At 37.8% G+C, this 14533-nt stretch overlaps 3 protein-coding genes across 4 annotated transcripts; 1 reads left to right on the top strand and 2 right to left on the bottom strand.

The window, feature by feature from the left end:
• On the bottom strand, positions 1384-4603 carry LOC18789240 (protein indeterminate-domain 2). 2 transcript variants are annotated; one of them, XM_007223089.2, is made up of 5 exons: positions 4290-4603; positions 4010-4144; positions 3697-3921; positions 3181-3577; positions 1384-2725 (listed from the first exon to the last, which is right to left on the bottom strand). In XM_007223089.2, exons 3-5 carry the CDS (start codon positions 3902-3904, stop codon positions 1753-1755), a joined length of 1578 nt encoding a protein of 525 aa, XP_007223151.2. In that variant the 5' UTR covers positions 3905-3921; positions 4010-4144; positions 4290-4603; the 3' UTR covers positions 1384-1752. The 2 variants fall into 2 exon arrangements, with proteins under 2 accessions (XP_007223151.2, XP_020410896.1); XM_020555307.1 differs by having other exon boundaries at positions 3697-4144.
• On the top strand, positions 6194-9426 carry LOC18789754 (probable ADP,ATP carrier protein At5g56450). Its single transcript, XM_007222699.2, has 2 exons — positions 6194-6789; positions 8549-9426. The coding sequence occupies exons 1-2, from the start codon at positions 6460-6462 to the stop codon at positions 9179-9181; spliced, it is 963 nt and encodes a 320-aa protein (XP_007222761.1). The 5' UTR covers positions 6194-6459; the 3' UTR covers positions 9182-9426.
• On the bottom strand, positions 11293-12831 carry LOC109947728 (glutaredoxin-C6-like). Its single transcript, XM_020558653.1, has 2 exons — positions 12023-12831; positions 11293-11865 (listed from the first exon to the last, which is right to left on the bottom strand). The coding sequence occupies exons 1-2, from the start codon at positions 12482-12484 to the stop codon at positions 11854-11856; spliced, it is 474 nt and encodes a 157-aa protein (XP_020414242.1). The 5' UTR covers positions 12485-12831; the 3' UTR covers positions 11293-11853.

Genomic DNA, 14533 nt, shown 5'->3' with positions numbered 1-14533 from the left:
GTTTTAACAGTTTTTGAAAACTTTGTTAATTTTCCTATTTTAATTCCTTTTGGATTTCTAGGATTTCTAGGGTATTTAAATGAACTTTAAACCCATAGTTATGGTTATGTTATTTTATATTATCAATAAACGTTCCCTCTCGTTCTTTCTAGTGGATTCCAGAGTAATGTAGTCTAATACTATAATTTTAGTCATTTGATTGTATGATGCATAAGAACTAGAAGTCTAGAATTGGTTACAATCTTCAGAAGGTTTATTTTATTTTATTCTTTTTTTTGGGTCGAAACTCCTCATAAAGTTATTATTGTTATTCACACTCCATTCTCTCATAGAACCAACAACCCAATTTAAATGGAAACTTGGCACATCCCAAATTCGTATAACTAGCGCCCAAGGCATGGTTAGGTTTTTTTATTTATAAATACAAGTGAGTCTAAATTATAAAAGGAGGAGGTTTCTCTCACATACACACACTATCAAGACGTGTCATAAGGTTTCAAACTTCAGACTACTAATATGCAAATCAATGCCGTTTCTCATTGAGCTATTCCCGTTGTCCCAAGACATGGTTAATTATATCAAAACTCACAACAATGTTTATAAAAAAAAATAAAAAATAAAAGGCTTTTCACAGCTGTCTTGAAACAGGATTAAAGCCTAATATTTATCTCATTATCCTCCTTGGGATTGAAATTTGAAATTAAACGAAAGCTGCACTGAAAAAAGTAGAGGGGGATCGAAATTCAAATGGCTCTACCAGCTTTTTGTGTGTGTACACAAAATTCATCAGATAGCTGATAGTATATTCCAGAAAAGCATTGATATATACATATATACATATATATATATGATGATGATGATATGAACACATCACTGATCAGTGCAGTGCAGTACTGTTCTCGAATCTTTTCTCAGCGCCCTTATGGGCTTTATCATCACATTCTGCTCAAAAACATATATACATATATATATTTTGTTATTACTGAGTTTAGAAAGTAATTAGTTTTGAAAAAAAAAAAAAAAAAAAAAGTTACTGCTAAGAATATTTAGGTTCCAACAATGAAACTAGCTACTTTAAAAATATGAATTGTAGAGCACCACGTTAGTCACACTTGATAAGACAACAATTAATTCATTTTATTAAGTAATTAATAGCTGGAAGTTCATTGTCGGTGGCTGAATAATCCATATAATAATAATAATATATCTCATGCTGATGCTGATTGCAAAGTAAAAACCTTACGTGGCTTTTTATCACTGTTTGAGTGAGTTTTCTTGTTTTTGGGTTAATTAATTACGATCAAGCTGGTCTTCACAAATTTGGTTTTACCTTCTCTTGCTGCACAAACATCCATATAATTATATTTCACCATGCATATTATATAAATAGATAGCAATTTACCTTGCCCATCATAATAAAAATTATACAAATAGCCGTTTGGCTTCTCCTCCTTTTCAATTTTAGTTTTGTTTTTTTTTTTTCCGAGAATAGAAAAATATGGGATAACTAAGTTACAAAAGCAGAAATTATTCATGAAAATAACAAAGGTTCAAAGATAATTAAGCAAACCAAAAAAAAAAAAAAAAAAAAAGTGAATGGTGCAAGCTTTCGAACACCATTCAAAATAGCCTATTAACCAGATAGGTTGTAATTGCTCTCTACAAGGGAAGGAAAATGACTACATGCTAAAAATGATCAATATCAACTGATCAAAGGAGCCCATGATATCCAAATATACATAGATATATAAGCTAACCTTGCCATGATGTTTGGTTCTGGTGATCACTCTGCTGTCCAGTGTAAGCTGAAGAAGAAGAAGAATTGACATGGTGATCAAGCCCGGCCATATTAATATTGAAAAAATCCACATGGCCATGGGATGCTGCTGCTGCCGCCGCCGCCGCCGATGAAGAAAATGGTGCTCGAAGACCCAAGAAATCTCTTGTCAAGGCCTCATCGTTATTGTTGTTATCAGTACCGCTCCTCCCAAGTTGCTCTAATTCCATGCTTTTGTAATTCTTCGGAGGATTAATATTATTATTATTATTGTTAACCTCAACAAAGTTATTATTACCGCCCACCATAATCCCATTGAAAGCCTGGCGATGATCTCCAAACGCTGATGAAACTTGTTGATCTCCAAAGCTATTACTCATCATCATCATATCATGCAAAAGAGAAGATTTATTATCATTGTTCCCAAACCCATCATCGAATGCTCCATTGGACACGTGAGCTTGGTGGCTGGGTGGCTTGAGAAACATTGGGGAATGGGAAGGCTTGCTGATTGTGGCACCCATCTCTGAAGCCTTTTGAAGCAAAGCAGTTGCAGACATGTGAGGAGAAGCTGTATGGGGTTGCTGGAAATCAGGGAGTGTGGTGGTGGAGCTGCTGCTAGGGTTAGGGTTTTGATGATCAAAAGAATAATATTGCTGGAATGAGGAAGTGGAGAATAATGGTGAGGACATGTTCATGGAAGGAAGGCCGGATGGAGCGGTGGCTTCCCCTTCGGGCAAGCAAGAGAGCCATGGCGGAAGTAGCTGCTGCTGCTGGTCTTGCTCTCTCTTCACTGAGAGACCTTGGAGGCCATGGGTATGGAGTTGGGGGAGAGAGGAGAGAAGAGGGTTTATTGAAGCTGGCATTGCTGATCTAGCTGCAGTGCTTGTACTGTTCTCTTGTGCTAAAGCATCACAGAAGGCTCTGTGGGTGATGAAACTGTCCCTCCTGTGCGCAGAGTTACCCACGATTATCAAAAACAACCACAAGAATACAAAAAGAGCAAACCCATCAAAAAGTAACATAAACAGTAATATACACTGTCCTCTCTCTCTCATGTCCCTTTTTGTATTTTCGTTCTTTTTGTTTTTTGAGGACAAAAGACATTAGCAGATGTGTAACCCATTAAAGGTTCTTACAACTCATCAAAAGTTAACTCGATTCTCTCATAAAGGTTATTGCATTATTAAGGGTTGAAAAAGATTGTTTAGTTCCGGGTACCAATTTACTGTACATGGATGGTATGACTGACCATGAATGTTTTCGTCGATAATTGGTACCTAATACCAGCTAATCTCTCCCCCTACGAACAATTATTTGCTATAAAAAAAAAAGTTATTCCAAAGTTGTTTTGGTTCTTCAAACTAATCTCATTATTGTATAATCTTTGTCTATGACCTTACCTAGAGAAAAGGGTTCCACAGTCACATCTATACTCCCTTGTGCCACAGATCTTGGAGTGAGCTTTCCAATCTGACTGAACCGCATAGCGCTTTGAGCATTTCTCACACTTCCACTTCTTCTCACCATGCTTTCTACAGAAGTGCTTCTTGATCCCGGTGAGGTCCCCAAGTGCCCTTGATGGGTCATGGTGGACACATGTTGGTTCTGGGCACAGATACACCTTCTTCCTCACCTCCTTGTTTGTCCTTTGTTTTAGCTTCCATGGCAAATTGTGCCCTCTTCTATGAAGCTGAAGGTTCTGTTCTCTCTGAAACCCTTTGTTGCAGATCTCACATAGGAATCTATTTGTTGCCATGAGTGATTTGGGAGACAAGGCTATCACTTCAGCATCTGGGTCTGTACCAAAAATCAATAAAAAAGAAAAGAAAAGAAAAAAGGAGCAAAACTAATATTAATTATCATGCATGATATGTGTGAATTAATGCTGGTTAATTAATTTTGATTTGATGAGAGACCTGGGTTGCCTGGAAGATTTCTCTTCTTCTTTGGCGGTGGTGGCTGCTGCGGCTGCTGAATATCATTTGCTGATGAGGATTGCTGCTGAGGGTACAGTGTGCCAGCTGAAGATGACTCATTTCTGATACTTGAATTGGAAGCACTTAAATCACCAGATGCACAGGTCAAATTGGACATATTCTCATCCCCCATCAAACCTTTCATCATCTCCTCCACCACTTACACTGAATTACAAAGACTTTGTTTAGGATTTGTTGACACCAATTGCATGTACACATATGAGATTCTTCATAAGTGGATTGAGCAACATACAGATCTCAGCTTTCACATCTGTGACAGGGTTTAGATCTGAGTGCAAACCCTAATTCAGAAAGATATTCTCTTCAGCTTCACACAAATTCAACCAATTCTCCTCTTGATGATTTGTCTTCTCTCTACCTTCAAACCCTTCAAGAATAATCAAGCAGGAAAACACAAAAAGAAAACTAATAAGAATAAAGAAGATAAAATTATTCAGAAGAATATAAACAAATCATGAAGTTTTAAATATATATGTATATATATATAGATAGAGTAGCTAGCTAGCACCAACCTTTTAGCCAGAGCAGTCTCTTAATTTTATGTTTCAAGAGGCACTTTGGTTTTGCTTGGTGGTCAGTGGGTTGTCAACAAACAGCAAGAAAATTCAACAAAGCCCTTAGAAAACCAATTAAACTCAGTTTTGTGTATGTTAAAAGGGAGACTAATTTTAAGACATGTGTATGTGTGCATGAGAGAGAGAGAAAGAGAGATATGGATGAGGAAGGATTCCCCTTGGAGCTCTCCACCCATCCACCACCACAGCCCAACCAACAGGCTTGTTCTGACGTGCACTTTCTGTCTTTTCCCTTGTTCTCTTCCCAGCCCCCTGAAATTATTATTTCTTTAATAATTTTCTTCACCTTTTTAAAAAAATTCCTATTTTTTAATCACAACTTTTTCCCTTCCCATAAAAAGTAGAAATAAAGCAACCAAGTGAAAAGAGAGCAAGATTTCACACTGCACACCAGAAAAAGAGAGAGAGAGAGAGAGAGAGAGAGAGATGATAAGAAGTTGATTATGGCCTTTTAACATCATGGGTAAAAAGAGAAAGAAAAAAAAATGCAAAACCTCTTTTTCTTCTGTGCATCCTCTCATTTATATATACAAGCATGATTGGATGAGTGATTGAATTCCGGCAGACATGCTTATGGGAAAGCAGGCCTCATTCTTATATTATCCTCTAACTTATTGTTATTTTAGTAATCAGATTCATTAAAATAGTTGTAGCCTTTCTGACATTTTCTTGGCATTTGAAATCAATAGACAGCCAAGAAAATTATAGGCCGGTCCCCAACCCCAAGTGCTGCACCAGCACACCCCACCATCGGTTAAAACTCTAGAGTGAGAAGATAGTTTGGTAAAAAGAGCAAGAACAATTTCTTATATTTTCATGAGGTGACATAATTAACATCCAAGCATTTGACAATTTTGGTTGGTATAATTAACCAGTTTTGATTTACAGACTAAACTAGAACAAATGCTCTTGTTTGCTTTCATTTGTCATTTTCAACTTCGCTGTCCACTTTTTGTTAGCCCAATAAAAGCGTCCTAGTTCAAGATTCACCGGATAATGTCTTGTGTTCTGCTGGTTTCAATTGAGACATATAACATGTTTGTTTGAGTTTTACTGTTTCAGAAAGACAAAAGGAAACATTCGGATTTGAACTTGAAATCATGTGGGTTGGTTGGGTTGGATTGGGCTGAATCTCAGCCCAGTCTAGAATCAAGTCGGTCCAGGATGGCATTTCGAGCTAGTACAAGTGAAAAAGCCCAACAAATTCAAATGGGCTTAGCTATGGGTTAAATTGAGCTTTCTCTAGCCCAAATTTGTAAAAGAAGTGTCCTGCTCTGCTCCTGTCAGCGCTCTAGCAAAATGCACTATATGAATTGGTCTCCTTACATTTTCTTGCATAGCTGCTTTGTTACTAACAAGGAAAGAAGTGTGACAAACTAAACTAAAAAAACATTTGATAAGTTGTGTTCTCTCTCTCCTTCCATAGTTTAGCACGAAGGCGTGAAAGACTAATAGCCGGCCAGTGATGCATTGTTACGCATTATCAACGGACACAATCATTTATACGCTTAAACAATTTTCATTCCATAAAAAAGAGAAAGATTGAAATACACACAAAAATTAGCCTAAACTTTTGATTAGTTATTGTTTACGTATGACATTTTGCATTTCCTAAGCCAAAAATTTATTAGGATTACCTGTCTGACTCAGCGGTGACCTAAAAATTAAAAGCATGAAGATGGCAACAAATAAAAATTAAAAGCATGAGGATGGCAACAAATAAAAATTAAAAGCATGAAGATGGCAGTAAATAAAAATTAATAATTAAAAAAAAACGTTGATCATCAGAACAGAGCAAACGTGGCAGGATCAAATTGATAGTTATCCATCAATCTGGGGTGGGATTTATCCAAGCCCTCCTCCTCGTCAAAAGGTCAGATAGCGGGAGGTGAACCGCGTCTTCCGTTTTCTTGGCATCTAAACTATGAAGAAACAAGTTGAATTTAATCAACAAAGCTTTTGAATTTTGGGATTTGGGAACTGGGAATTGGGTTTTATAATTTGTTTAAATAAATTATTAATACTATGTATTAATGGGTAGAAATCGGCCCACTCAATTTCCCACCATTTCCATTTCCGTCTTCCATTTTCCGCAGAGATAGAGAGAATGAGCAAGGATGACGACGACCCAAAAAGCAGAGGGTCGATATCAAGGCCGCACGATTGGCTGAACAACTTCCAGCGCGATCTCATGGCCGGGGCGGTGATGGGCGGGGTTGTGCACACGATCGTGGCCCCAATCGAGAGAGCCAAGCTCTTGTTGCAGACCCAAGAGAGCAACTTGGCCATTCTTGGGGGTGGACGTACGAGATTCAAGGGCATGGTCGATTGTATCGTCCGTACGGTTCGAGAAGAAGGCATTCTCTCTCTTTGGAGAGGCAATGGCAGCAGTGTTCTTCGCTACTACCCTTCCGTCGCTCTCAATTTTTCCCTCAAGGTACTCTTCTTCTCTTCCCCTTCTTCGTTTTCCAAGATTGTATTTTATTGTGTTTGTGTCATTGGTTCTTAATTTGTCGTCAAGGCCCTCTTTTGCTATCACATTATGTAGGGGACATGGATAAAATGGTCAAAAAGTTTAATTTCGGGAACTGTTTGTTTCAAATGGGTTTGTGATAGCTGGGATTGATGAGATTGTCTTACATATTAGGAATGAAGAAAGAAAACAAAAGTACAGGTTTAAAAAAATGTAATCTTGTTTTCGCATCTTCTATGTGTGTATGTATATATATGCTTGCTTATTTATAGTTTGGCATGGTCCCGTTTACTAAGAGAAAGGAGCGTAAGAAACTTTTTATTGACATCTCGTGATGGCCTGTAATGCAGCCTTGTTCATGCCATGTGAACTTGTACTTGCTTATATGTAGTTTGTGGCAAGCTTGATTTTATTGAGGGTGTTCGTTGGGAGAATGATAGGATAACGACTCCGATACATGAAGTTCAAATATCTGTTTTTTCCTCAAAAGAATCCATGTTCTCAGAGTGCTTCCCCTCCATACTTGCCTGCTAACTATCAGGCAGAATTTTACAATGGAGAAGGAAAGGGAAGAAATCCATTCATTGACGTTACAAACAAATTTGTGTCTAATAACCAATCCACCATTACTGAGGGACTTTTTGTCTGGTCTGGAGATTACACTATAATTTTGAATAATTGCTGTAGGAGATAATATCTGGTTGAGAGTAAGCGGAGTGTTTATGAGGGGTTTGGTCACTAAGCACGGATGCTCATAGGCTTTTTTCTAAAGGAAGAGGGAAAGGTTGCAATGCTATTCTGGCTCCCCTACTCTAAGGTTGTGAGTGGTCTTTAGGTCAACCGTTGGATGGTTTAATTAGGTCTGGGAACAGCATTGGCATGTCAATGTTGAGAATGAAATTATTATGGTGGGCGTTCATTTGAAGAACCACTGAAAACAACTAATTGAATGAGTTCCTTAAAATGTACAGAGTGCTCTGAGGTAGAAAGACTGAAAATGTGTGATTCTCTTACATGCAGTAAAGAAGAAAGGGAGGAAAATTTTCCCCTCAAGGGGGAACTCTCAAATTCTGTCACTGCAAGTGCTGTGATCTTGGGTGGGAGGGTGCCCTTCACTTGTTTAGCTAAGTTTGAAAAGAAAAAGTAGTAACTGAAATGCAACTCCTGGAGATAGAGACTTTTAGAAGATCAACCACACCAAACCCGTCCATCTTGATTTCTCATGACATGTGTCCCCAAATGTATATTATCTCTCGTTGGTGATGTTTTTGTCATATGTAAAGATAGGAGGGCAGAAGAACTGATTAGGAGAGTAACATAGATAAGCATTAGACCCTGATCAGATGGTATCTAAGTAGCATAAATAGATATGGAAGATGATGTTTGGATTAGTCAGTCAGTACCTACTTGTTAGAACTTATATTTATTCAAAATAGATATGGAAGATGATGTTTGGATTAGTCAGTCAGTACCTACTTGTTAGAACTTATATTTATTCAAATGTTATTTTACATGATTTAACGATACTTGTAGTCATTAATCTAAGTCAGTAGATAAAGTTCCTAATACCATTTTGACTTTAGTGTATTAATGTTGAAGTCTTCTGTTCTAGTTCTTACTTACTATGGTGGTTGATGGAATAGTTCTAAATTGCAGATGAAGATTTCATAGTAATCATAATATCATGTAGTGCAGGATCCTTACAAATTAATTTCGTTTACAGGATCTTTATAGAAATGTGTTAAGAAGTGGACACTCTCACGATGGTCATTTTTTGTCCGGTCCATCTGCTAACTTCATTGCTGGAGCTGCTGCTGGCTGTACAACATTGATTATAATATACCCACTTGATATTTCACATACCCGCCTGGCTGCTGACATTGGAAGAACTGAAGTCCGACAATTTCGAGGCATCTACCATTTCTTGTCTACCATTCGCCAAAAGGATGGGATTCGGGGGGTATACAGAGGGCTTCCAGCCTCTTTACAGGGGATGGTCATCCACCGTGGTCTTTACTTTGGAGGCTTTGATACAATAAAAGAGATTTTGTCAGAAAAGTCTGAACTTGAGTTGCCATTGTGGAAGCGTTGGGCGGTGGCTCAGGCAGTCACAACATCTGCTGGGTTGTTGTCATATCCACTGGATACAGTTCGGAGGCGGATGATGATGCAGTCTGGCTTGGAACAGAGGATGTACCATAACACATTGGACTGCTGGAGGAAGATATATAGAACAGAAGGGGTGACTTCATTTTACCGCGGGGCAGTTTCAAACATGTTTCGGAGTACGGGTGCTGCTGCCATCTTGGTTTTGTACGACGAGGTCAAGAAGTTCATGAATTGGGGTGGATTATAGCAGGAAATCACTTTTCCCAGTCGCTTGATCTTTAACCCAAAAAAAAAAAAAAAAAGGGATTTAGAGTAGTAGGACTAGAATGACGCAGAAAATGGGAATTCAATTACAACATGAATATTTTGTAAAGCGCAGATGAGTTTGATATTGTAATTTTGTAGCATGGAGTGATGCTGACATTCATTTTTGCCACCATACTTTTTGAGGCTCTGGCAATTTACTCACTGATTTTCTTTCGGTTGAAAAAAGGAAAGTGGCTATTGTTGGCAAACATATATATATATATATATATATATGCTGTCATGATCAACTTTTCTTTCTGTTGGCTTCTTTAAGTTTTCCTTGTCGTGATGTCATAAAATTGAAGAGCATTCAGAAGCAATTGATTTATATATTCAGACCTTTGCTTCGCTTGCATCATTTTCTTGTGATGCCTTGGAAAATTCCTTTGCTTCTTTTTCAAGTGAATTTTCTGATAGTTCAAAGAAAGGAGAAAGTGCATTGAAATTCCCACGGTATCATAGTTTTGTGTGCGCGAAAAATTATCCTCCTTTGTAGTTCGCTTGTACTAAAAAAACAAAAAAAAAACCAGAAAGTGGAACAACACTGAAATTTATATCATCATATATGATAATTGATTGAGAGAAGGATATTCCTTTCCGGCTTTGCAGTCCATCTGGTGTTGGCGTCACCACTCACTTACTCACTATTCTATCTGGTGGAGACTTTAACAAGGCCGCCTCGCCTAACACACAAATTTTCTCTTTAATTTTCATATTATTTGACTTATAATGTTGTGAGTTTTATATTACAAATTAATTAACTGTTTTCTTATATTTTTGTAAAATAAAAGTGAGAATTAAAATAAGCAGAAGCAAACATGACAAATAAAATAAAAAAATTATAAAACTAAAGTGCCTGCCTAAAGGGACCTTTTTCCACTTTAAACTAGTGCAAAGCGTAACTTAAAACCCTACCATTAAAGGGAACTATATGGGCTGCCCAATACTCCATTATTTTAATAATAAAATATGAACTCCAAATTGTTTTTTATTTATTAATTTTTTACAAGAGGAATCACAAGGAGATTCTTCTGACGCGAGGCTGTAAAGATTCTACATGGAGGGCCCACCACGGAGTCAATCAGACCCACTGCATGTCTGCCACGTATCATCAACTGATTAAAAGCAACAAAAATAATAATTAAAGGTGGACACGCACTCTTGGACTGTGGGTGTGGCATTGTGTGGTTTGTGGCGGTGGTGGTTGATGGTTGATGGTTTTGCTCTCGTCACCCCCCTCACTAATTAAGCTGTCTTTTCCAAAGACAAAGGAAAAGATGGGGCCCCATGCTTTTGATGGTGATGTGTTGTTGGGTTCTAACCCTTAATTATCACCCTTCACATCCCATCATTCTTTCCTTAATTGGGAAATGATTTATGGAGAGGCACCTCTTTGTACCACAAATTCCTCATCAAATTAGAATCAACTTTGTTGCTTATGTTAATTACCCTGACTTTTGTGTGTTAATCTTTTATTTATCTCTCATTATTGTATTTACGAGTGGAGATTCCCACTCGTAAGTGCATCTGAACTGTGTTACGGTCAGTCACATTTTATATAGATAAAAGTAATTAGATAAACTCATGAACGTGGCAGTATGTGTTGTCTGGGGTGTTGAAGAGGCATCTCACACTAGGACACATCAAATTGAAAACTGTCTCATGCATGGTGACAATTCTGCATTTGTCTTTACCTTCTATTTTCAGGTGAATTTACCTGTCACACTTATAAATCTGGATCACCTAAGTCCATAATGGTCAAGCTATTATTTTTCAATATTCTTTTCAAAAAAAGGGAATTTTTAGTTTACAATAAATGAGTGGAACCTTAATTTATGGGGTAATGAGATCAACCGCTATTAAAGAGGTGAAAGATGACGCACAGTGTGGTATATAAATGTGATAGTATTTTCCTGATTTAGGAATATTTAACAGTAGAGCAAGCAATATTGAAAGCTTTGTCATTTTCACCAAGAACCCTAAGGCTATGCTTTAGCCAAGATTTTGATATTGATGGGCAAAAGGAAGAATCAAAAGATATTTAACAAGTACTAATACTACGACGACCAGTCACTGTTGTTTACTTGGGAATCAAAGAATACACTACAATTTAAACGGCCCTGATTGATCAATAATTGCAAGAGGGACCCACACCGGTACTCATCTCATCGTCCGTCCTAGCCATTTATATCAAACTGACTACAAATAACATTTTGTTTCCCTCAAATTAAAAAAGGGGTAAATTTACAATCTATATATTAAAGTAGGACAAAATATACATCACATTCCATTGCCGCTACCCAGAACCCAGGACTTTGAGAGAGAGAGAGAGAGAGCTAGAGCTAGAACTACCTACGGTCTACCTACCAGGAAGTCCACACATCGGACGGTCCTGAAGCTCCTGATGGTCCAATAATTGCTATAATAGTATCATCATCAGGGAGTGTGGGGCCCAATTTACTTCAGACTGAGCAAGACTGTTTAGAATCTAGATCGAAGTCGTTGGACGTGGATCAGAAGCGATCGATGTACGTAATTCAGCAAACATGTCCCGTATACGACACTGAAAGCGCGAGTATTTCAGTACAATACATCTCCACCCAAACAAACTCACTATTTTTTTCCCTAATTTAATTTCAGAACAATACTAATTAATACTAATTATAATAATAATAAGCAACCCATAATATTGATGAAACCAAAAATTACAATTAATATATAATTATAAATATATATTGATGGAGATAGAGATTTTGATTTTGTATGTACTCTCAAATCATACCCAGAGGACACCGACTTGGACCAGTTTGGGGACGAGGTGGCCGCTGAGGTGGAGGGCCACGAGAGATTCGAGGCCACCGACGCACGTGCCACCAATGAAAACGGCGGGCGGAGTATTACAAGGTTGTTGCTGATGTTGCTGTTCTTCGTTGTTGTTGTCGTCCGAGGAGGAGGAGGGGAGGGCGGCGATCTCGTGATCGTCCAATTCGATGACGGTGGGGTGGACCCCAATCGTGGCGAGGAGCTTCTTCATGACGTGGCACATGCAGCAGGAGGTGCGGCTGAAGATGATGACAGGGTGCTCGGAGATGAGGCGGCGGATGCGGGTCTCGGCGGACTCAGCCACGTCGATGGAGAGGGAGGAGGGGTTGTTGGAGGGAGGGCCGGGAGGGGAGGGCGGGGTCGGGGAGGGGGAGAGGCCCAGGTGGACGACGTCGTTTGTGCAACGCCGTAGGCCTTGCATCGCTGCCGGAAGAGCCAGAGGAAAGACTAAAAGTGGTGAAGAAGAGTGTTAAGAGAGAGAAAGAGAGAGAGAGAAAGAGAGAGAGAGAGAGGTGTGGTGAAATGATGTCAACGGAGGGCAAGAGCAAAGGCAAAGACAAAGGGGAAAGAATTAAGGTGGAAGGTAAGTGGTGGGTTTGAGAGAGGGGGGGTTTTTATAAATATAAAGGAGAAGGGCGAGAGGACGGGGTGCGTTTTGCTTACATCACTATGTACTGTGTGTAAACATAGGTTCTTTTGGATCGAAGGTTGTGAACATTTCTATACCCACGCGCCAAGTTTTTCTATTAAGTTTTTCAACTTAATAATTGCTTTTGTTTTTTAAAAGTTAAATCTAATGTCCTAATGTGGTATGGCGGTCGAAAAATTACACCAATTTATTGAGATGTGGTATACTACAAGTGAATATTTATGATAATAAATTAATTATAATTTTAAAATGATCGATTTTTAGAGCTGATATAATCTCACATGAGAAAACGATTAAAGCTACTTGTAGGTCCCGTTTGGTTCACGGAATGAATTTGAGGGGAAATAATTTCTCATGTTATTTCCTAAGGAATAGGAATGAAAAATTTCATTCCCACGTTTGATAATATCGGGAAAGTAACCGGGAGATTTCACTTTGTTTCATTTCCCATGTTTGTTTTGAGTATGAATGGAAAACAAAGTTTGTATAATTTTCCAATTATACCCATATTAAATCAAATAAAAAAAGAATGCATTTAATGATACGTTGTAATTATAAATTGTTCATAGGGACAAAATAGTCATGAAAATTGTGCATTGAATGTTGTTTCATTTTCCCAAACTTTCCCTTGAGGAGGGAAAACAAAACCCAAGTTAAGAGGAATGTTTCACTTTCCCCCCTACTTTCCCATATGCCAGGCAATCATTTCCCATGCCTGGACTTACCAAACATGGGAAAGTAATTGAATTCCCATTCCCAAGCCTCCTTTCCCATAAACCAAAGGGCCGTAGGGTTTTGGTACTCACATATCGAATCTCTTCACCTATGTTTTCTATACATGTATTTAATACTTCTATTATTTTGGTATTAGGTGATATACGTATGCCACGTCAGCATAACAAAATAATGATTATGTCATTTATTTAGTTTAACTATCAACTAGTTAAGTTAATTAGTTTGCTTGATATAAATAAATTTTTTTTTCAAAAAAAGGGAGTTGGCTCCAATAATTGTATAAGACATCAGTTTATGAGAAATAGAAATGTGAATTTTCTTTGAGATTTTTTTTCAATCTTCCTTTGATATATTGAGAAGAATACTCATAATCTTTCAATTCTTTTATTCAAGTTATTGTCAACTTCATTTATTTGATTATTTTAGTAATTAAAAAAATCTTGGATGTAATGCTAATTGCTCTTAATCATTTGAGCTCGCCATTTACTATAATAACAAATTATAAAACAAAATGTTTTAGTTAACCAAACTATTGTCGAATTTAGACATAATTTCAAGAAATTTAACCAAGTGCTCTAATTAAGGGGTGGAGACACATATAATCCTGAAATGGATGTGACCTCCCCAAGTTGTTGTAACTATTTTGAAGTTTTATATAACCTTTGAAATTTTGTGTGCAAGTACATAAACTTTTGTTGCTCCCGTCTAAGTTCATGAATTTACGCTTCTCAATATATAGTCTACCTCTCTAGTTAATATTTGACATCTAGGAAGGTCCTAGCATTGTTTCATTTGTTTGCCTCCTCATTTCGTTAATGAAGAAGGAAAATACTTCAAAACCAAAAGAAATAAACAAAATAGAGGTAGATGAATGAATGATTAGAAGATGGAGGTACACGCGCTAAGCGAGCGCGTGGGTGGTGGGGATGCATTAAGAAAATAATACGGTAGCTCGGAAATACTGGATATTTGCCGGTGGATTATCTTGGGAGCAGTCACATGGGGGGGTGAGAGAGAGAGAGAGAGAAGAGATTGTCATCGTAGTAAATGAGGATGACGTCAGATTGACTTCGACGTGGAACGGTA

The sequence above is a fragment of the Prunus persica genome, chromosome G1 (assembly GCF_000346465.2).
Source record: "Prunus persica cultivar Lovell chromosome G1, Prunus_persica_NCBIv2, whole genome shotgun sequence".
In the NCBI taxonomy this organism is placed as follows: domain Eukaryota; kingdom Viridiplantae; phylum Streptophyta; class Magnoliopsida; order Rosales; family Rosaceae; genus Prunus; species Prunus persica.
The sequence above is the reverse complement of the archived record's forward strand: the minus strand, read 5'-3'. Positions and strand labels throughout refer to the sequence as shown.